General features: G+C 40.7%; 1 protein-coding gene across 2 annotated transcripts in view; it reads left to right on the top strand.

Annotated features, from left to right (window-relative positions):
* The window catches only part of nsd1a (nuclear receptor binding SET domain protein 1a), a 40,167-nt gene that overhangs the window by 3,558 nt on the left and 12,386 nt on the right, over positions 1 to 24,223 (top strand). For both annotated transcript variants that reach the window (XM_083546907.1, XM_083546906.1), the window contains exons 3-17: positions 1,700 to 1,841; positions 2,692 to 2,849; positions 2,992 to 4,789; positions 15,444 to 15,556; positions 16,016 to 16,241; positions 16,337 to 16,422; positions 16,513 to 16,566; positions 18,082 to 18,130; positions 18,216 to 18,373; positions 19,573 to 19,704; positions 19,820 to 19,943; positions 20,767 to 20,967; positions 22,770 to 22,949; positions 23,384 to 23,540; positions 23,639 to 23,844. In XM_083546907.1, coding sequence (XP_083403033.1) covers positions 1,700 to 1,841; positions 2,692 to 2,849; positions 2,992 to 4,789; positions 15,444 to 15,556; positions 16,016 to 16,241; positions 16,337 to 16,422; positions 16,513 to 16,566; positions 18,082 to 18,130; positions 18,216 to 18,373; positions 19,573 to 19,704; positions 19,820 to 19,943; positions 20,767 to 20,967; positions 22,770 to 22,949; positions 23,384 to 23,540; positions 23,639 to 23,844 — 3,784 coding nt within the window. The remainder of the gene's footprint in view (positions 1 to 1,699; positions 1,842 to 2,691; positions 2,850 to 2,991; positions 4,790 to 15,443; positions 15,557 to 16,015; positions 16,242 to 16,336; positions 16,423 to 16,512; positions 16,567 to 18,081; positions 18,131 to 18,215; positions 18,374 to 19,572; positions 19,705 to 19,819; positions 19,944 to 20,766; positions 20,968 to 22,769; positions 22,950 to 23,383; positions 23,541 to 23,638; positions 23,845 to 24,223) is intronic.

Below are 24,223 nucleotides of genomic sequence, written 5' to 3'. Positions count from 1 at the left end.
GACTAAGAGCATTGATGGTGGTAATTACAGTCAGGATGTGGAGGTTTGCTGTTTGGGCACGTTCAAGAGCTGTACACCTACTTATTGCTGTACAGTTGTTACATAACATTGAATCCCACTGAATATTACCATTACATACCATCGAGTATTAAACAGCGATGTTTTCCAAATCTTTCTCGACTCGAAACCCTTTGGCTATGCGATCTTATACTTTCGCAAGTTACATTGCTAACTATCCTAGCACGCTTCTAACTTTATCTTACATGCTGGTTAGCGAATGCAAAGAACGCACATAGCGTTGCTGGCCAGAATTTGAAAAAATGATACCTCAAGCCAAGCAAAACCCAGTGCTATTTCTTTCCCCATTTGGTTCATTGTTTCATCACAGCCAAGTAATGGCAAGAATACTAAGGCTTTTGTAAAAAAAAGTCGTTCTCAAAACTAACACTGTAAACATTGTATATTCATTTGCTTACATTTTCACCAATGGCGTTCACCGTCCTGATAGACAGTCCTGAATCGTCTGTGGACACTAGGATTGAATCGATTGGTCTAGTCTATGCATGTGAGAGTGCTGAGCGTACGAAGACTCGCAAGATCTGAAGTCTTCTTTGAAAAAGAAAAAGATTTGACACAGCCCACAAGCTATATAACGTGCACAGTGTTTTTGAGAGCGACTTTTCTATAAAAGCACAGCCTAGCTAGGATTCTTGTCATCACTTTGTTGTTAGCTGAACAAACAAATAAATTCTAAATAGTATTGTGGTGTGCAGCACTGCTTAGCATGAGGTAAATCTTTTATTTATTTATTTTTATTTAAATGGTCAGCAATGGTATGTGCATTCTTTGCTTTAAATAGGAGTCATGTAAAATGAGGAATATTCTAGAATAAGCAGCAATGTAGGGTTGCCAAATGGTTACGAGTCGAGAAGGAGTAAAATATTTGTGGGACGTCTACAATAATCCGGATCGAAAAAAAGGCAGTCTCGTCTAAAAACGCTCCATGCTCATGCTATTGATTTTTTTAATCGTTTCCCAAAAGTTGCTCATCCACATGCTTACGTCCCTTTACTTAAGACGCTTCGACTTTTCCGGCTCTTTGAAACGTCGTGACAGTGTAGAGGAAAGGCAGCGTCACATAACAAAAAAATGCGCAATTTTTTTTCGAAAGCCTTTGTTTTTGAAAGCTCCAAACGCGAATTTCGTATTGAAATCCGCTTTGGAGAGCGTTTTCGAATACTTCTTTGTAACTAAAAAACGTTGTCTCAGTGCAGCAGGTAAGGCCACAATGGAGGGAAAATTCTGCGTCTTCAAACGAAAATGTATTGGTGTGGACATGGCCTAACTGTGGGAGAGACTTCTGACTGGCAGCAGCGCAGGGGTCTATGTTATAGTATCGTATATTTATTATTATGTAATACCTAGGCTACATCTACGCTAATCTGGATCAATTCGAAAGCGGCGTTTTCATCTAACCTTCATTTTCAATCACATCCCAAAAGTTGCTCATCCACACCGAAAGGTCTGAAAACGGAGAGAAAAATATGCATATACATTATGTGGGCATGACCCTAGTTTCCTCTTCTGACCCTCCAAACTGGCCAAGGAATCATCACCTGCCTTCCAAACTCTTGGTGCAGTGGTTAACATTGATTTCTAAGTCATAACATGGCACCTTTTTTTTTTTTTTTTTTTGCAGTCTGACAGCCCAAAGAAGAAGCCTCTTCCAGAAGTGAAGTTTACCGTAGGCGATGTGGTGTGGGCCAAATTTAACCGCAGGCCTTGGTGGCCCTGTCGCGTCTCCATCGACCATTCAAGAAACAGCCACACCAAGATGAAAGGTGATTATTCGTTTTCATCCTCAAAGTAGCATTTTCAACTTCAAAAGTGACGACATGAGGTAAAAGACCTCATGCATCTAGAAAGTATTCACAGCACTTCGCTATTTTCCATTGATAAAATCCATTATTTTTCAAAATTCTACAAACAATACCCCATAATGACAAATTGCAAATTGATTACCAAAAATCGCATGTACATAAGTATTCACAGCCTTTGCCATGACAATAATTGAGCTCAGGTGCATCCTGTTTCCATAACAAAATGTGGAAAAAGTGAAGCGCTGTGACTACTTTCTGGATGCATTGTTTGACTTGTAACAATTGCAAGTCTATTGTTACAAAATCTCACAAACTTCTCAAAAGAGATGCAAATTCGAGACTACAAGAAAGTACTGTATTTATCTACGTTTACACACTATCACCGTTAAAATAGTCCCCCTGCACAGCAAAACAGCACCATCAGCGTTCCTGCCACTTCTGGAAAGTGTCCCGGTAGTCTTCTTTTCTAAGCGTGTCAGTCGCTTTCTGCGTTTCGCGCTGGATCTCTACAATGCTATTAAAAAGGCGAGTAGGGTGGGCACGGAAAGCGAGGTTACACTCAAAGTGGGCACGTGGTCAGAATAGCGCCGGTCGTACAGCTCTCGAAATACACAAGTCTTTCGGCACTCTGGCTAATAAAGCCTGGTGCTCCCTGAGACTCTGCGTGCAGCCTTGTGTTTCAATCTGTTGGTGTTACAAAACTCGAGTCCTTTTGATACCGCCACGTATATTGACATCGGTCAAAACAGTGAGAATGTTAAACATTTGTAAGTGATCTGGTTGATGGTGTGATGTTGATGTGATCTTTTAGAGCCCAGCAGCAGGCCATGCCGAATGTATTTTGTCAGGACGTTTGGGGAGATCGTGGACCAAGCCTGGGTGTCTGCGAAAGCTACGTGTGCTTTTGAAGGAGGGCAGCAGTTTGAGAAACTTCCAGTGCTGAGGCGACGAGGCAGAGATAAATTCTTGGTAATGTCTGCAATTGCTTTTTTGTTCTTCTCATAATTTGTTCATATTTGTAAAAATTGCATACAGTTAGACATTTAAACATGTTTTTCAAATGTAATGTTAAGTTTTCAGATTAATAATTTTTTTATTGCCTTTGTTTTAGGTTTCAAAACGCTTGATGCCTCTGTGGAAAGCCAGTGTGCTGGAGGCAGAGGCAGCTCTACCAGAGTATCTCAGGAGTAAACTACAACTTCCCTCGGTCAGAGAGATACACTCTCCTGTTATGGATGAGAGGACATCCGTTTCTCCGACCTTCCCAGACTTTCACTCGTCCTCACCGAGTCCAGTTTTCTCAAACGGACACGATCATCCCGTTGTCGCTTCACCCAAACCTAAGGAGGGAAGCAAAAAGAAATTATCTGCTAAAAGGAAAAACAGCTCGCTGCACAAAAGCCCGGTCAAAAACAAAGACGAATTGTTCTCCAAATTGACGTCAAGCCCCAAGCCGGACATCTCGAAACCTCCTGCTGCTCTTGCAAACAATCTGGCGTCCGACTCCAGGGACTGCCCTTACTTGGACATTGATTCGGTTCCCAGGATACTGTGCCCCAAACGCCCGGAAGAGCAGCTCAAAGAGGTTTCGGATAAAGAACTGTGCATTGAACCGAAGGCAGAACGGACGAGCAGAAAAGCAAAAAAAGTCCGCAAGGTGGCAAAAGAAACCGCGGCTTTGACAAAACCCAAGTCATCTACAATCAGAAACAAAAAGGACACCACTTCGAACGGCAGCAGCTTGAGTCGCACTTCTTCTGGATCAACAGACGGCACATTTGAGATGCATTCTTTCTACTTCCCGGCGAGTTGCGGCCTTATCTCCAGAGCCCTCGCAAACTACGAGCTATCCGAAAAGAAGAACGACCTTGATTCTAGCAATGAATCCCGATCATCATCTCCAGCTCTCTCTGATGAGCACGATTCATTTTCCCCAGTCATGGACATACCAGAAACTACAGAGCACCAATGGCAAGTAAAAACAGACCCCGTAGCCAATCCGACACATCCGACATCTCAGCACTGTGGAGGCTCCCCAAACCCAACTTTGCTCAAGTTAACAAGAATCCGGTCCAACAAGGAACCCTCTTTAAACGGCTCTCATCGAAAAAGGAAGGATTCTACCACCAGACCTGCGGAATTGCCAGTCGCAGGTTTAAAAATCAAGAAAGAATCAAGCAGTTCCTCATCCTCCTCCTCCATTTCATCCCCATCACCTTTACCCTTCGAGGCTTTCCGGGAGCCTAAAGACTTTTCTTTGCATTCTCTGGTAAAAGACGAGTGCGGTTCAGATGACAAGTACAAATTCACCACCTACCTTATGTTGCTGAAGGACTTGCATGACACCCGGGAGAAGGAAGGAAGGCCCCTGACGCTCCCGCCGACATCCCCATCTTCCCTTATCAAGGAAGAACCCTCTCTCCTCCCTGCACAGCCCCAGCCTGAACGTACAACTCCCGACATGGTTCAAAAGAAAGATAGTCAGACTCCTAGGGTTCCAAACGGGCCCCAGGGAAAAACCCCAAGCAGCCTGAAGCCAAACAAATTGAAACCTAAATCCACAGGCAAAAAAGAACCTCAAAAACATGATGGGGTGAACAACTTGCTCCCTCCGGTTACAGAGCTCAAGAAACAAGATGATGCGAGAGCGACTCTAACCGAGAAGCTGCCAAAGTACCGGACAGGTTCTGTCCTTGCTGGCAGTGGGAAGGGCATGATGTCAGCAGTGGCGCCAAAGAAGCGCTGGCAGACGTTTGATGCCGAGCAGGAGGACAGGGCAAAGCCAAAAAAAGATCAGAGCAGCTTGCTTGAGCAAGACAGGGTCATGCCTCCTACCAGACTCAACGGAGTATTTGAAGAGAACCACGAAAGCCCTCAGGTCAACGCTAAGGACAGGAGGGATAGCTCTGGTAAGTGTGAAAGATCTCTTTTGAAAATGAAATTCTGTTACGTGACCATAAACTTAAAAACAAGGAGAATTGGTATCTTTTATTGGGAACAATGTCATCACTGCTGTTCTGCGGTTCTCAGTGGCAGATCTGGGACAAGGCACTGGGGTGAAGGTTATGGATCCTGTGAAGATGGAGCACGTAGGCTATTTTTTCTGTCTTGTTGAGGCCTTGCTCATACGAACATGTTCTTAAGATAAGCTTTTAAACAGATACAAATATGAGATGTTTTATAGGGCATCTGATTGAAATGCCTTTAAAACTGCAGGGTGCACCAATAATAATAAGCACACAGATATTAAGTTTACTGGACAAAGAAAGGCTGTGCTTGATATATTTACAATGCTTGTTCAATGTCTTTTTAACTGCCTGCTCTGGGTTGCTTTGACTTCCTTTATGCTGGGAGTCTGTTTATATTTGAAAAATATAACTCAATTATTTTGGTAATATTACGGGGAGGTACGAACAGAAACATTACCTGTGTAACCTTTTTTACGACAACCTCAAACTGCGATTTTTAATAGTCAATTGTTGCTTGTCAGACCGTACAAACATAAACCCCATGTCACACTCTAGGATCTTAGACTCGCCCAAAAGAAAAAGACTCGTCCAAAGTTTTACGTCATCTAACCGTAACTGTTTAGACTAGCGTTCCCTCGCTAATGGTAGCGAGCAGCAAACAGAAATAATCTGTAGCGTTAATTTGTTCACGACATGCCTTGAGAATAAAAACGTCACACTAACATTCCGTAACGCAATAAGTTTCTCTTCTTGCTGTATTGTCCACCAGACTCGTTTTGACTTTTACCCCCGAGTTGGTTTGAAAGTAAGTCACGTTGCAGGAAAGAGTCTGAAATCTCTTGAAACTGCCAGAATTCCTTCAGAGGAAAAATATAATCGCAATGGTTAATTAATCAGCTAAACAAACCAGCGATCAAATACAACAAATTTTAGCCTAGGATGATAGGAAGCTTTTTTTTTTAGGATTTACAAAAGGATTTACAAAATTGGCCAAAATCGCAGTGTGCACCTAGCTTAACACATCCAGCTTTAATGAATTAGTGTGATGTAGCAGTTCAAAACCCAGTTGTTGGATCAGATCAAAACTCAGTACCATCAGGCTTCCATTACTGGTCCCTTAAACAAGACCCTTAACCCTGAATCTCACTCATAAAGAATTCACACTGCATGTTGTACAGCGATGATATTGCTACATCTGGGGGTTTAATGATGATTTCAAGGGCATCTATTGAAAAACAGACACAGTTGAGCTTTAAGCTATTTCCACTGTGGGTTTAAAGTGGGGGGGTATAATGCTATTTCATACATTATTTACATTGTCAAAGAGTTGGGTTCTCATGCTGATCATGGCCAAAAAAGTTTCCAAAAACCTCTTGGATGTATGACAGAGCATTTATGTGTTAAATACACTCCTTCCGGGTTTGTATACTTTTTTCTTTTTCGAATACGGCCCTTTGTGATGGCATGAAGAGCAGATTTCCTTGTACAAGTAATTCTCCTGGGAGAGCGAGAGCACACCCATCACCGTGCTTCATTTGCTTACTGAAGTTGTCTCAGTGCTGCCCAGGATTCGCTCGAGGAGAAAGTCTCAAAAGAAGTGTGTTTTTGGGTGTGGGGATGGACAACCTCGTTCTGTACTTACCATATAGAAGCCTCCTGCTGTAGTTGTTCTTGCTGCTATTGTTCTTGATGTTAAATTTCGGACCCGCGATCTGATTCCGGGCTGATTCTGGATGTACAGCTGGATCTGATTGTTAGCCAGAGCTCATTTATTTTTAGAAACGTTACAGCTCGGAGACGATCGCTACTCAAAAGATTGTTTAGGTACACCTACGCCACGTCTCCAGGAGCTCGACTGTTTTCGGAGAGAAACGTAAAGCTGTATCTTTCTTTCAGAAATCTGATAAAAGGCTATTCTATAGGTATGCAAGATTAATGTGAGATTGGCTGAAACGGTGTATGTCCCCTTTAAGTACTATACATATATTTTATAGCAGTATACAAGTCACAAATAGTGTCACTGTGTTACACCCGCAATTGGTCCAATCATTGGTTGAGACAGTTATACAATATCTTATTGTTTTTTTAATCAACATTTTCTTTTCTAATTCCTTTTTTTTTTTTTTTTTTTTTTTTTGAGAGAGTTGTAAATTAAATGAGTCTAAGCTGTGCTAAAGGTTTTGGATTCACCTCAGCAATCAGTTTATTAGAACTTAGTTGAGGCAGTTATCCAGTCAGCCAGTCATGGGGCCGAAGCACAATACATAAATCAACAAGAGCGTAAGTTAATTAGTTAGTTCACATCAAACATCAGAGTGAGAGGAAAAAATCAACTTGTGAGCATTGTTTGTTGCTGCCAGATGGGTTGGTTTGAAGGTTTCAAACAACTGTTGATCTGTGATTTTCACACCATAGTCTTTGAAGTTTTCACAGATTGGTGCAAGAAAACAAAAAGAGTCCTGTGTGCCGAGGGTCCGCAAACTTATTGTTGATAAAAAGATGAAAGGAAAATGATCAGATTGGCCTGAGCTTACAGGAAGTACATAGTACCCAAATAAATATTCTTTGCAACCACGTTGAGAAAAAAGTTCAGAACACAACATCAAACCTTGAGGTGATGGAGCTACAGTAGCAGAAGACTGGCCTGGATTCATGTTCTTGGAAGCCATGAGTGGAACCCAGTGTGGACTTTTACTCTTGTAGCACAGTCACCTCAAGGTTCAATGCTTAGTGTATGCTGAAATGCTTTTCTTCTCAACACGCTTGTAAAGAGCGATTATATGGGTATAGCCTTTCTGACCGTTTGAACCTATCTGGCCAATCCCATCAAGGCATTTCCAGAATTATAGAACTGTTGGCTTCTCATATGTTCTTTTTTGGCACCATAAAGCTATCTGCATGAATTTGTGTATTGTGACTGATTAGAAGCAGGCAAAAAAAAAAGAAGCAGGGAGACACATCGGGCTAAATATATAGCCGACAAAACACGATACGTCTTTTCTGTATTAGGCTTGTATCGACAAGGCTGTCAGGAATCTCCAAAGAATTCCATCAATCAGTGATGGAGATCAGGTTTTTATTGCCGGGATGATTTGTCAAGAGACAGTAAAGAGAAACGGAGGCTCGGCAGCCGTCGTATTGTTTTTCTATCATGGCGTTTTTAGGATCATTCTCAAACAAGGTATTGGAGCATGCCATTTTTCTGTTGTAGGGACACGGAGAGTTTTGAGACGATATGTTCTTGAAGTTGAATAGGCATTGACCAAATCTGCCCCTCCTTTACTCATTAGCATGTACTGTACAGTGATGTTTTTGTACCATTCATCTCTTGGAGATATTTTAGTGGGGGGGGTCAAATCAGAGGTGCCGAGTTTAAAACCCACAGTATCGACTTGTACAACGATATACAATTAGAATTATGCATAATCTATTATTTTTTTGTGTGAGAACATGATGTCATTGTTAGTTTGTTTGCTTCGAAATTTTTGTCAGTAGAACCGTATGGTGACGGATCACAACGCAGTTATTACGACTGAACGCATTGACACTGTGTCTGAACCCTTTTTTTCTCTCTGCAAATTGGGATTTCTGTAATTGTTCAAACAAACTGCAGAAAAATTATGGGGAAAAAAAACAGCTGCTCAAAACATTGTGGATAATCCACTTGAAAAACAATTCCCCATTGTTTACTTGGTGTGTGCCAGAAATCCCCAGCCACTAGGTCACAACCCAGTCCCAGGCTGTGGAAGAGTTGCTACCTGGGCAAAATGTCTATAGATGTGACACTGTATTATGTACTGGCCGTTTTGCATTTTAAGAGCAACTATCCAAATTTACATTTAAAAATATATACAGTGGGTACGGAAAGTATTCAGACCCCCTTAAATTTTTCACTCTTTGTTATATTGCAGCCATTTGCTAAAATTATTTAGGTTCATTCTTCTTCCTCATGAATCTACACATAGCACCCCATACTGACAGAAAAACACAGAATTGTTGACATTGTTGCAGATTTATTAAAAAAGAAAAACTGAAATATCACATGGTCCTAAGTATTCAGACCCTTTGCTCAGTATTTAGTAGAAGCCCCCTTTTGATCTAATACAGCCAGGAGTCTTTTTTGGAAAAGATGCAACAAGTCTTTCACACCTGGATTTGGGGATCCTCTGCCATTCCTCCTTGCAGATCCTCTCCAGTTCTGTCAGGTTGGATGGTAAACGTTGGTGGACAGCCATTTTTAGGTCTCTCCAGAGATGCTCAATTGGGTTTAAGTCATTGCTCTGGCTGGGCCATTCAAGAACAGTCACGGAGTTGTTGTGAAGCCACTCCTTCGTTATTTTAGCTGTGTGATTAGGGTTATTGTCTTGTTGGAAGGTAAACCTTCGGCCCAGTCTGAGGTCCAGAGCACTCTGGAGAAGGTTTTTGTCCAGGATATCCCTGTACTTGGCCGCATTCATCTTTTCCTCGATTGCAACCAGTCGTCCTGTCCCTGCAGCTGAAAAACACCCCCACAGCATGATGCTGCCACCACCATGCTTCACTGTTGGGACTGTATTGGACAGGTGATGAGCAGTGCCTGGTTTTCTCCACACATACCGCTTAGAATTAAGGCCAAAAAGTTCTATTTTGGTCTCATCAGACCAGAGAATCTTATTTCTCACCATCTTGGAGTCCTTCAGGTGTTTTTTAGCAAACTCCATGCGGGCTTTCATGTGTTTTACACTGGGGAGAGGCTTCCGTCGGGCCACTCTGCCATAAAGCCCCGACTGGTGGAGGGCTGCATTGATGGTTGACTTTCTACAACTTTCTCCCATCTCCTGACTGCATCTCTGGAGCTCAGCCACAGTGATCTTTGGGTTCTTCTTTACCTCTCTCACCAAGGCTCTTCTCCCCTGATAGCTCAGTTTGGCCGGACGGCCAGCTCTAGGAAGGGTTCTGGTCGTCCCAAACGTCTTCCATTTGAGGATTATGGAGGCCACTGTGCTCTTAGGAACCTTAAGTGCAGCAGAAATCTTTTTGTAACCTTGGCCAGATCTGTGCCTTGCCACAATTCTGTCTCTGAGCTCTTCAGGCAGTTCCTTTGACCTCATGATTCTCATTTGCTCTGACATGCATTGTGATCTGGAAGGTCTTATATAGACAGGTGTGTGGCTTTCCTAATCAAGTCCAATCAGTATAATCAAACACAGCTGGACTCAAATGAAGGTGTAGAACCATCTCAAGGATGATCAGAAGAAATGGAAAGCACCTGAGTTAAATATATGAGTGTCACAGAAAAGGGTCTGAATACTTAGGACCATGTGATATTTCAGTTATTCTTTTTTAATAAATCTGCAACAATGTCAACAATTCTGTGTTTTTCTGTCAATATGGGGAGCTGTGTGTACATTCATGAGGAAGAAGAATGAACTTCAATGATTTTAGCAAATGGCTGCAATATAACGAAGAGTGAAAAATGTAAGGGGGTCTAAATACTTTCCGTACCCACTGTATAGTTTCCACTCACTTTCATGTAATTATTGACGAGTGAATTCTTCTTCAGTGCAGAATAGGGGTGGAAGAAAATATTGATACAAGTGAGTCGTCTTCTTCTTTCGGCTTCTCCCTCTTCTATCCCTCTCCATACCCCCCTGTCCTCTACATCTGCCTCTTTCACACCAACTACCTGCATGTCTTTCTCTTAACGTATCTATAAACCTCTACTTTGGTCTTCCTTTTTTCCTCCTTTCTGATGCCCCCATCCCCAGCATTCTTCTACCGATATACCCCATGTCCCTCCTCTGCACATGTCCAAACCATCTCAATCTTGCCTCCCTTACCTTGTCTCCAAAACGTCCAGCATCTTCAGCTCTGCTACCTTTAGACTCCTTCTCCATTCCTCAGGCATCCTCTCACCTCTGGGTAAAAACTCCACTGCATCTCTCCTAAACATCTCCATGCTTCTACCGGTATGTCATCTGGTCCAACCGACTTTCCACTCTTTATCCTCTTAATCACTGCTTTCACTTCCTCCTTACTAATCCTATCCACTTCCTGCTTCACCATCTCCACATCATCCAACTTTCTCTCTCTCTCATTTTTTTCATTCATCAGCTGCTCAAAATACTCCCTCCATCTTCTCAACACACTCTCCTCACATTTCTCAACTTCATAGTCAACACATTTCCCTCTCCATCCTTTATTGCTCTAACTTGCAGTACATCCTTCCCAGCTCGGTCTCTCTGCCTGGCCAATCGGTACAAATCCTTTTCTCCTTCCTTAGTGTCCAACTTCTCATACAGCTCCTCATATGCCTTTTTTCCTTGGCTTTCGCCACATCCCTCGTTACCTGCTGCCGCATCTCCTTGTACTCCTGCCTACTTTTCTCATCACTCTGTCGATCCCAGTTTTGTTTCTCCAACCTCTTTCTCTTTATGCTCTCCTGCACTTCCTCATTCCACCACCACGTCTCTTTTTCTTCTTTTCTATTTCCAGATGTCACACCAAGTCATTTCTAGCTGTCTCCCTTATCAATTCTGCAGTAGTTGCTCAATCATCCAGCACCTCCGCTCTTATAAGTCACCATATGCTCCTCCTGCTTCTTAAAATAAGTATTTAATCGCTACACGTGAGTATTGCAATATTTTGTTTGGCGAAACTGTATCGAATCTCCAAAATGCAATGTAGCTGTTTTGTTTTAAATGTATATCCCGACCGCTAAATAAATCGCAGTCTTCTTATCTCTGAACTTAAACAGTGACGGGAAGCACTAGCCTAAGGGCATGCCACTAATATTAGCGTTAATATCCACCTGTTTTCTATTACTTCCGCCGGAATTAATAGCAGCGTTGACTGACTTGCGCCGACAGCAATATGTTTTGTTTAAGTGCAGTTTGGTTTTCAGGCTGGAAAATGTTAAAATGGTATTAAAAAGTGCAGGAATAAAAGACATAAAAAAAATGCCTGCTTTGTTAAATAATAAATCAAATAATATTTTGCAAAAAAATGTAATAGAATAAATCTAATTAATGCAAATAAATGGAAAAATTTAATTTAATTGTTTGAATTTGTTAGACCCCATTTGATAAGACGTGTGTGTATGTCAGTGTTTGTGTATGTTTAACATATGTTTCATTTTCTAAAGATATGATCTACTTAAATGTTCTACTTATTTCAGCAGACTTTAACAAATGTCTTCATTACTTCCATCGTTCATTCATTTAATCCCTCGATATGTGGACTTGTCAGGGTTTTTTCCTTTTAAGAAAGATTCTTGAAGCTGGACATAAAATGGTAAAGAGTATATTGCGCAAGCGTTAGCCGATATGTATGTATGTATGTATGTATGTATATATATATATATATATATATATATATATATATATATATATATATATATATATATATATATATATAGTTTTTGCTATGGTTTGCATATAGTGGTGTGTTCTTAATGACAGCTTTCCAAAAATAATATCTGTATCGCAACATATCGTATCACAACCCCCGTGTCATGGTATGTATCGTATAGCCAGATTCTTGCCGATATAAGAAGGGTGAAAGAGACAGCTACTGACGAAGAAAAAAGACAGCAGCCTGTAACCAAAAATAAGTCTTGTATCTGAATTCCGGCTTTGTCCCAATGGTCAGGTCACATGCTTCAAATCAAAGATGTGTAATATGTGGAGATTTGTTAGGTAATGAGTCAATAAAGCACTCAACATTGCTTCAGCATCTTGAAACTAAGCACCCAGCACTGAGAGATGTTAGATAATTGTTAAGGGGAAAAAACATTACATATTATTTATTTATATAACCCACAAGCTTATACCCAGTGTTTTTTTGGAACATTGAAATGCAGGGCAGGATTACATGTAAAGAAACCAGAGTGAAAGTGAAAGTAGAGTATATATCGAGTATATATTAGCATATATCCTTATGCAAAATGTGAATAGTTTTGGTTTTGGTTTATTTTAGTACTTCAGTAGGAACGCTTAACTGGTACTGGGTAGCATCTTGCTTTGCTTTGAGTTCTTGTTGGAATAGATTTCACAAAATGTTGAAAACTTTCTCCTGAGATTCTGGTTCATGCTGACATTGAAATCCTGAAGATTTTTCAGGAGCATTTTCATGCTGTCAATCTCCAATTCTACCGCACACCAGAAGGTGATTTAGGTCCATGCATATTCAGTGACTGGGAACACTGAAGAACTCACTGTCAAGTTCATTAAACCAGTTTGAGACTTTCTAAATTGTTTGTATTGATATTAGTATGTTGGATGCGGCCATTAGAAGACAGTAAATGGTGATCATGAGGCCCAAAGTGTGAGAAGAAACCATTTTCAACACCATCACACCACCTTTAACAATTTGGAATGTTGACTCAAGGCATGTTGAGTTAATTAATTCATTCTGTTCGGTGCCAAATTCTGTATCTGATATTCATCAGACCAGGCTACGGTTTTCTACAACTATCACGTGTTGTTTTTGGGTGAAGCAGTGGAACTTGTGGTCCTTTGCTGTTGCTATTGTGCAAGCTTTTCTGCTCACCACAATTGTACAGAGTAGTTGTCTGTAGCTCTTGTCTGATTGAACCAGTCTGATTATTCTCTGTTGCTCTACTAAACAAGGCATTTCCATCTCGAGAACTGCTACTCACTGAATGTTTTCTGACTAAACTCTATCAACTACTGTGTCTAAAAAGTGCAGTATAGACTAGTGATGGTAAGATTCACTGATCTGCATCGGTGCATTGGCATGAAAGTTATTGACGTAATCCATCCATTTAAAAAAGGATGAAAGTTGGAATGTGTATCATGATGCATCGTTTTTAACATATTTTCATCGGTATTCATATTATCAAACCTATTTGTTTATATATAATTATTAGTAGATACTTTCATTATTTAGAAAAACTTTCTTTCGGCTTCTCCAATTAGGGGTTGCCACAGCGGACCATCCACATGTTAGATTTGGCAAATGTTTTTACGCTGGATGCCCTTCCTAACACAACCCTCCCCATTTATCCGGGCTTGGGACCGGCACTAAGGCTTGTGCAACCCTAATGGCTGGGGTAGGTTCCCTGACCGGGGATCGAACCCGGGCCGCAGCGGTGAGTGCGCCGCATCCTAACCACTAGACCACCAGGGAACCTACTTTCATTATTTAGAAAAAGCCCAATCATTTGTGACCAACATTTTATATGTAGATTGATTTATCCTCGCTAAACTGTTTCACAACCATTGATTTTATGTGAATATGACACATCGCTATAGATTCATGTCCCGAGAGTCACATAAAATACAGATTACCATTGGCAGCAGTAGAGCTGCATCGTCCTGGAGACAGAACAAGGAAAGAACGTCTGGTTTTATTTAATCTTTTTAAGGCCTGTTTGTGAAAGGGCCATGTGATAGAAGTAAATTTATGATTTACTGTCTGTCTAAACCAAAGAAATAAAAGTGATCTGCACCATACTGATTTGGTATCAGATTTTTTCCCATTGTGTTCGAGCGAATCGTAATCGTATCGCACTGCATCGCAATAGGAATGAATTGTATTGTATCGCATCGGTAGCTGCTTCGTGTGTATCTTTAATGTATTGTATTGTTGGTTGTGCATCGGCCTCAGTAATCAAGGAGATGTACATCCCTAATATATACACTATATACAACACAATATATACATTTATATATTCAAAAACTTGTATTAATAATCAAACCAGGCCATTTGGCATCGACAATCATGACACGGTCAGATCGTATTTATTCCCTGTTCTGATTTCTGGTAAAGAAAATAGATTGAAGATAGAGTATAATATTTTAAATAGATTTCAATGGAGTTTACACTTCCAGGTTTATTCTCGCTAACCAAGTTATTTGTTCTTATTTGGCGGTATTGTATTGAAAATCCAAATAGGACATGATTTTTTGTCAGTAATAAAAAGTAAAATAATGTCTTATTTCTGTGTATGGGCTGACAGAAGGTTTCCTGAGGTAGTAAGGTCCATTTATTTGGAATAAACTGAGTTCTTTGTTGGCAGATTTGGACTGTTATACTACATTTTTCTTTTCACCACTTACGCACTCATAGTAACACAGTAAACACTGTTAGCTTCAACAAAATAGCCAATCTTCACCACTAGCAAATTAGGAATGAATCTGTCCAGAAATTGCAATATATCTCATCTCATTTAAAATGTAAACTTAGCTAAGTTATGCATAGGCTGAGCTCTTGCTCTTAGTGGTTATTGAACTAGCTGGCTAACTAATGCTAGCATGAAAACTAAATATGTAGCCTGTAAAATAGTTCTGTTCGCTATAATTAGGTGCTCTTTTCATAATGAGACCTTTTGTACATCGAGATTTAAGTCAACAATTTTTCCACTAATTCTGTTTTGAGTTTTTTAATGCTTTATTATAAAAAAGAAATAGAGGCCCATGATGAATCTTGTGTTTCATTATTTAGTCAGTACACAGAATTCTGAAGAATCGTGTTTTTGATTAAAGACCTTTTGTCATACAATATGGATTTTTTTTTTTGTCAGTTGCCCGATTCATTCCTGAAGCATTAATTAACCGATATTTTGTTTTATTACATTCTTTTTTTCTCACAGAGAGCAAAAGACTTCGGAAGCCAAGCAAGAGGCTGATCGAGTGGAGCGAGGACTACGAGCAGATCTCCACTACAAAGAAGAAAACGAGGAAAACCCCAGAGTCCTACAAAGCAGTAAGTTTTCCATCAATGCTGTTCCTGGTAGTATTGCGTTTGACTTCTCTGAGGTATCTGGAGACAGTGATAGATAATAATTATCTATCACTGTTATCTATCAAATAGATCAATAATTGTTTTCCTCCCAGGGGAAAATTTAGGAAGTGGGGATTAAATGTGGAATGAAACTTTTGGCCATGTGTTCTGGGAGGTGGTAGCTTAGTGGTTAAGGCATTGGAGTTTGTATCTAAAAGTCATGAGGTTAATTCCCAGCCACTCCAAACTGCCACTCCTGGGCCCCTGAGCAAGGCTTTCAACCCCATAGCTGTTTAGTTGTATGAACGAAATAAATGTTGTCTGGATAAGGATGTTTGCCAAATGCCATAAATGTTAATGGTCTATGATTGAAACTTTTAGAGATTAACTTTTTACATATAAAAAGAAACAAATTTTAACATGCCTCATTTCCCCCTCTAGGCATCTTCGATTAATAACACTAATGTTGGTGAGGATACGCCGAGAACTTTGTTGGCTGACGTTTTGTGCTCAGTAGCAAGTCAACCGTCCGAGTCTTGGATACCAGAACTATCACAGCCCGAACGTCAACTCGCTCTCGATGAAACCGATAACGCTCCTTCCCCACCAAAATCAACGCCCCTTAAAGCTCCCACGGTCGAACTGGAATTGGTTGAAAAGAAAACAGGTAAGGGTTGCGTTTTTTTTTTTTAAATGCAGGTGCAGTCCCTCATTTGCGGTTCGTGTCAACCCGAACGCATTAACCGACTCTCGATCTTGCAGCGTCTTCAGAAAGGAAAAGGCCGCGGAAGACTAAAGTGCTGGACTCGACTTTCGAAGATGCGATTCTCAGAATTCCAAAGAAGAAGGTGAAAATCTTTGGAGTCACAATGAGAGTTTGTGATTCGTTTGGATATTTATCTTTTTTTTTGTGTGTGTGTGTGTGTGTGTCAAATCAGGAGTCGAGGCTGAAAGGTCAATGGATACAACAAGTGGTGGTTGAAGATGTTCAGGTATAAGATTTTTTTTGTGTTTAGTCTTAATAAATGTTTGAGTTTGAATCCTGACAATAAGAGTCACTAAGGCATTGCTTTCTGGCAATCATGGGCAATTGTGAGTTGAGGTATGCGGAAGGGGGCAGATAGCACTTTCTTTCAAGTCAAGTCAAGTTTATTTCTATTGCGCTTTTCACAACAGACATTGTCTCAAAGCAGCTTGACAGAATTATAAGAGTTAAGGTGAATGATGTGTATTTATACCTGAGCAGCCATGGCGACTGTGGCAAGTTAAAACTCCCTTAGATGTTATGAGGAAGAAACCTTGAGAGGAACCAGACTAAAAAGGGAACCCATCCTCATTTGGGTGACATCAAGAGTGTGATTATAGTCTTTAAACAATACAGAACACTGGAGAGTGGGAACTAACATGAAACTGGAATGTAAGATTATGAATAATGTTCTTAAGAGATCCTGTGAGATATGTCCTATCAAGTGTGATAGTTGGGACAATAGTGGCTTAGTGGTTTTTGGTAATTGATCAGCTGATTGGGGGTTTGAGGCCCAGCATTGCCATTCTGCCACAATTGGGCCCTGAGGGGGTATCCTAAGCTGGGGGGTATCCTGGCTGGCCCAGTCTGCTGACCCTTTCTTTCTAAAAAGCTGGTGTATGTAAATAAAATGATTATACTTTAATGTATATATGACAAATTAAGGTTGTTTGATGATTTTCATACATAGCACAAGCAGAAATTTGAAAAGATCTGTTTTTTTAGCTTGATTCTGAGGAAGCATGGTGGTAGTCTTCACAAGGACATGGAATATACAAATGAACACTGGAACCAGACCAAATGAACTATGACTGTAGTGGTTCAGTGGTTAAGGGTTACTGATTATAAGGTTGGGAGTTCAAGAACCAGCATCGCCAAGCTGCCACTTTTGGGGCCCTTGAGCAAGGCCCTTAACCCTATCTGCTTCAGAAGCACTGTATCATGGCTGACCCTTTGCCCTGACCCCAGCTTCCTGACAAGCTAGGATATGTGATTGGAGGAGAAGTGGTAGCTTAGAGGGTAAGGGACTGGGTTAGTAATCAGAAAGTCAGGAGTTCGAACCCTTGTATCCCCATGCTGCCACTCTTAGGGCCCTTGAGCAAGACCCTTGACTGACTGTGCTCCAGGAGCTCTGTATTATGGCTGACCCCTTGCTCTGACCCCAGCTTTCTAACATCGTTGGGATATCAGAATTTAATTATGCTGTATAGGACATTTGACAAATAAAAAGCACTTTTTAGTGCTTTTACCAAATAAGGGAGATAATGTCCCCCTAAGTTTAAATGTTGTCACTCGTATAAGGTGTGTTTGCTGTCAGAAATTTAGTTTTTTCTCATAGCTACAAAATAAAAGATTCTAATAAAGGATCATTGCAAACCGCAGGTTTAACATCTGACCACCCACCAATTACATTTACTTTAAAAAAGACCTGTGTTAGCAAATGTTTGGCTGTTATACATTCTTTTTTATTTTTTATTTTTAGAAAAAAAAAGTGCCTGAAACCACTCTGTCCAGCCCTCCTTCCAAAGCAGGTGAGCACTTTTTCCACCTGGTCTGGACAAATATTAGCTGTATGTAAATCCAGTTTATTTAATTAAATTTGTCTCTTGTTCGCAGGTATATCACCTGAACTGGGTGATGCACAGGCATCCTTAAAGCAACCCACAACACCCAGAGTCTTCCAGAGCCACATTCAGGGAGAGAACAGCAGTCCGGCTAAGCCCCAAACGGTCGAGATGAAACCATGTGACGACTCAGGACCTTTACACACAGAGGTGAGAAACAGTCAACGCTCTCATGTGTCATGCTGCAAAACCTGCTGGTGGGAATATAATACATTTAAATAAAGGTAATATATATTTTATTTACGACTTGTACACTGTGTACACTGATTTTTCATGTTTTTATTGATTAATTTGCATTGACTGAACAGGTCTGTCACTTAAAGCTGTTCAGGTTTGTATTTCAATTAAACTCGATAATACATCGAACATTTTAAAATGATTGATTGTGATTTGCAGAGGTGGCAAAAATACACAAATCCTCACTCAAGTAGAAGTACAGAAACTCATGTTTTAAAAGACTCTGGTAAAAGTTGAAGTACTGACTACACTTTTTCACTCAAGTTAAAGTAAAGAAGTTTGCGCTCTGACATGTACTTAAATAAAAAGTAGCCATTACTACTACCTGGTTAATTACATAATCAGAGAATATTTGTTTTTCAAAGTAGACATTTTGAAATTTCTATTCATGTATTTATTATGTCTGTGAGGCAGGTATTCACTGAGATTCTGGTTATTTTATTTATGTCTGTGAAGAGAGATGACAGAGACAGCTGGTAGCGCTTCCTGTCAATTTTTCTTTATTTTACAAAAGCACAGCATTTTGTTGTTATTTTAAGTGCATACAATTAAAAGTAGACCTTTACTGATTCGAATGATGTATTGCTCTTATCTGTACGATCAAAAAAGACAGAGTTATTCCACATAACGCGCCGGCACGTATGTCGACCCCCAGACGGTTAATTTTGTGCATCATGGCGGATTTGGGTGCCGATTTGAGACTTAATGCATCAGTATAAAAAATGTGTTGTGCTGAAGGTCATTTCACCTCTTTAAAATGTATTTATTTATATTTTTTTTTATAAAAATCGTCAAACATCAATGACAGGAAACAGGTTGATGGACTGAAAACAGCATGCAATGAGAAGAAAAAATATTGACATATTCACAAAATAGATTAAAACTAAAGTAACAAGTCTGTTTTGAAAATGTAAGACGTAGAAAGTACAGATATTTGTGTAAAAATGTAATGAATTAAAGTAAAAAGATACCAGAAAAGTCTACTTAATTACAGTAACTAAGTATTTGTACTTCGTTACTTCCCACCTCTGGTGATTTGTGAGTGAAATATCACAAATGCTGATGATGAAAGTAATTTTTTAATCTCTCGTTCTGCTCGCTTTATTATTCAGGTGTTTGGTCCAGCACTGACTGAAGACATGGTCCAGTCCAGAGACTCATTAACTGCTGAAATGGGTGTCTCAAACAGTAAAAAGGTATCTGAGAAAGGTGGAGGCGCCTCACTGAAGGAAAACGTGTGCCAGGTAAATGATTTATTGGGTAGTATAATTGAATAAACGAATGCACTAAACCTGTATATCTGTGGATGTGATGTCTCCATGTCAGGTGTGTCTTTATGACCTGCTATGTGTTCCCAAGGTGTGTGAGAATACAGGCGAGTTGCTACTGTGTGAAGGACAGTGCTGTGGAGCTTTTCACCTCCAGTGTATCGGACTTAGCGAGACCCCGAAAGGACGCTTTATCTGTCAGGAGTGCACAACAGGTGAGCGTAGAAAAAAGGAGTTTTTGCTTGTCCTACTAAGAGCAAGGCTTCTTCCTCTCTAAATTCCTTCTTACGGTTGACTGCATCCCATCCCATATTTAGTTATATTTGTGGAGATTCATTCATCTACAAGGGTGTTAGTGAAGTCAGGTACTGATACTATAGGTGAGTTGAGGAGGCTTGAGATGCAGCCAGTGTTTACATTTATCCCAATGGTTTTTAATAGAGTTTATAGCCCTATAGCAGATCTTTCACTCTAACCCATAGAAAGCATATCTATCTATCTATCTATCTATCTATCTATCTATCTATCTATCTATCTATCTATCTATCTATCTATCTATCTATCTATCTATCTATCTATCTATCTATCTATCTATCTATCTATCTATCTATCCATCTTTCTGTCTATTTATCTCCGTAGGGCTTATTTATCTATGTGTCTGTCTGTCTATGAATCCATCCTTCTATGTTTATCTGTCTGTCTGTCTGTCTGTCTGTCTGTCTGTCTGTCTGTCTGTCTATGAATCCATCCTTCCATGTTTTTCTGTCTGTCTGTCCATCTGTCTGTCTGTCTGTCTGCCTATGAATCCATCCTTCCATGTTTTTCTGTTTGTCTGTCCGTCTGTCTGTCTGTCTGTCTGTCTGTCTGTCTGTCTGTCTGTCTGTCTGTCTGTCTGTCTGTCTGCCTATGAATCCATCCTTCCATGTTTTTCTGTCTGTCTGTCCATCTGTCTGTCTGTCTTGGTTTAGCGATCATTTTAATGCTACTCTATCTTTGATGAAAAAACACTTATTTACGTCTGTTCCGTCTCTCTCCAAGGCGTGCACACGTGTTTCGTGTGTAAGAAACCAGGCAAGGACGTGCGACGCTGTATGATCCCAGTGTGTGGGAAGTTCTACCACATGGAATGCGTAATAAAATTCTCCCCCACGCTCCAACAGAACCGAGGCTTCCGCTGCTCTCTCCACGTCTGTCTGTCCTGCTACATCACCAACCCCTTAAACCCCTCTAGCTCCAAGGGTGAGTAGTCCAGTCATGTGTAGGATGAAAATCTACAGCCTGGTGTCAGTATGCACTGTATACCGTAACAGCATGTAATACGATGTTATACCATGTTCTGTATTGATATGCCGCCTTATAAACAGTTATAACAAAAAATTTTTGGGCACCACTTTCCACATTGAGTCTCCATTTGCTGCTATAATAACCTTCACTCTTCTGGGAGGATGTTCGACTAGATTTTGTGGAGATTTGAAGGGATTCATTCAGCCACAAGGGTGTTAGTAAAGTCAGGTACTGATGTAGGTGAGGAGGCCTGGGGTGCAGTCAGCGTTTTACATTCATCCCAAAAGGGTTCAAAAGGGTTTATAGCTCTATAGTAGAAGATCTTTCATTTCAACGCATGTAGCGCATATCTTCATAGAGCTGGCTTTGTGCCCTCGGGTATTGACATGGTGGAACATGTTCAGGTCTCCTAGATCAATGAAGGGAGTGTGCTTGTGGAGATTTCTGGAGATTCATTCAGCCACACAGATGTTAGTAAAGTCAGGTACTGGTGTAGATGAGGCCAATTCCTCCCAAAGTTTTAAGGGATCAGAGTTCTATCGCAGGAGATCTTCCACTCTAAATATAACCACAGTAACTTATAGTTACAGATCCAAACAGAGATTAACGAGTACGTCGGTGAGGTTTAACTAACAGTGATTTTGATAAATGGGTCGAGGCACAAGGTGAATTTGACGAATTGGAGAAGAATCCATTAAAAAAAACTTTCTTTTCGGCTTCTCCCGTTAGGGGTCGCCACAGCGGATCCTCCGCACGTTTGATTTGGCACATGTTTTACGCTGGATGCCCTTCCTAACGCAACCCTCCCCAATTTATCCGGGCTTGGGACCGGCACTAAGAGTGGCTGGGGATGGTTCCCTGACCGGAAATCGAACCCGGGTCGCAGCGGTGGGAGCGCTGCATCTTAACCACTAGACCACCAGGGGACCTGGAGAAGAATCCATTCAAATGAGAAATATAACGAAACACAGCATCAGGAGTTAAACTGCAACAGCTTCATTATTAGTACAGATGCACAAAATCCTTCTCTCTAACTTTCACTTGCGCTTATAATTATATATATGTATACACACAGTGGAACCTCCATACTCACGACCTTGACACTCGATAGTTGGCGACTTTTCATTTGGAACCGGACTAAGAGTTACTGCTGGTCCCGAGTTCAGAGTACCATTTTAAAACAGTTTGTACTAATAAATTACATAAAAATGTGTAAAAAAAAACTATTTTATTATTGTATTATTCATTTAAAGTGATAAATAAAACATTGACATTTTTATATATATATTAATTAAAAAACATCCAAATAAATTTAATCCGATGCTACTACAGAATTCTTGATCTAGTTCTTGAACAAGAAAATATTTAACAAAAATAACCATGATTTTGATCCATTCAGTCAGTTTTGCACTGCAAACATAAATTACATCTTTAATATGTTGACGCTCGCAAGTGACCATGGTATAAGCAGGATAGTCCTGCCTTAGGTGGGAGGATTTACACTATTATTGACTTTGCGTCGGGCCATCATTTGCCTCCACAACATGCATTAAAAAACTCCTAGCTATGGATTATTTCTTACACATTGAATAAGTAGCAAAACCAAACGTTATATTTATAATCACAATTAGTTGAAATCTTCTTGCTGTACTAGATGCTGCTTATGCTCCATTATCAACCACAGTACTTCCTGCTTCTTCTTTAAAAGCATTCAGTTTGACTGTGTACCTGTGTGTGGTTGTGTGTGTGTGCTACAGGTCGCCTGACCCGCTGTGTGCGCTGTCCAGTGGCGTACCACGCAAACGACTACTGCATGGCCGCCGGCAGTGTTCCGCTGGCCAACAACAGCTTTCTGTGTCCAAATCATTTCACTCCCCGCAAAGGCTGCAAGAACCACGAGCACATCAACGTCAGCTGGTGCTTCGTCTGCTCTGAAGGTCTCGTCTGGCACGTCTTTAAACCTGATGGAGTGTTCCCGATTAAATACAGTGCTATGTATTAGGTAGTAGTAGTGACCTCGAGATGGAGGCGGAGCTCATTTGTAGGAAAATACTAGCAAGAACCATTACATATTTATATCATGAATGCATTCCTGGGCTGGTGGTAGCTCAGTGGTTTAGTCATCGGATTCTAGATCAGTAGGTCATTTTTCATATCCCAGCACCACCAAGCTGCTACCGCTGAGCACTTGAGCAAGCACATTAACAGCTGCAAGTTGCTCTGGATAAGAGCATCTCCCAAATGTCATACATGTAAATTCTTGTTAGGAATTCACTTTAGAAGCACTGCAAAGTCGCTCACATTAGCGTAGGAATGAGATACTGACAAACCCCTGCAGATGCTGCTGTGTAATACTTGCATTTTGGTTTAGGGGGCAGTCTGCTGTGCTGCGAGTCCTGTCCTGCTGCCTTCCATCGCGAGTGTCTGAACATCGAGATGCCCAAAGAGAGTTGGTACTGCAACGACTGTCGAGCAGGCAAGAAACCCCACTACAAGGACATCCTGTGGGTGAAAGTCGGTCGCTACAGGTCGGTCTTCCGCGGAGTTCAAGTTCAACCCCCTCCAAAGCAAACAATGTCCTTTTTGTTGTGTGACACAACTCTCCGCTGATCTGTTTCTCGTGCAGGTGGTGGCCAGCTGAGGTGACCCAACCCAAGAACGTACCCGAGAACATCTCGCGCATGAGGCACGAGGTAGGCGAGTTCCCTGTACACTTCTTTGGCTCCAAGGACTACGTGTGGACCTATCAGGCTCGCTGTTTTCCCTATATGGAGGGCGACGCTCACAACAAGGAGAAAATGGGCAAAGGCACAGACGCTGTCTACAAGAAAGGTGCTTGTAAAAGCCACAGTAGACTCCTCATCTAGCTTCTCAGCTTATTTTCCAAGACCATGGAATTTTATTTGTGATGTTGTGCTACAGGCTAAAGGTCGACCGATACCGATAGCTAGGATAGATTCAATTTGCCAATAACTGATTAATCAACCAATTAATAATACTGGATTAAAAAAAAATATTAAAATGTAAAAAAGAATTTAAGTGCTGATATGTGCTAAACAAAATAAATATTAATATATTTATTAATAAATATAATTATGTAATCAAGAAATTATAAATACAAAACATAATATAGCGTGCAAAAGTCTTGAGTGTAAAAACAAACAGTAGGTGGCTTCAGGGATTCGCCTCTAGAGGCCGCTCTCGAAACGAC

Source organism: Silurus aristotelis (assembly GCF_946808225.1).
Source record: "Silurus aristotelis genome assembly, chromosome: 7".
NCBI classification, from domain to species: domain Eukaryota; kingdom Metazoa; phylum Chordata; class Actinopteri; order Siluriformes; family Siluridae; genus Silurus; species Silurus aristotelis.
The sequence above is the reverse complement of the archived record's forward strand: the minus strand, read 5'-3'. Positions and strand labels throughout refer to the sequence as shown.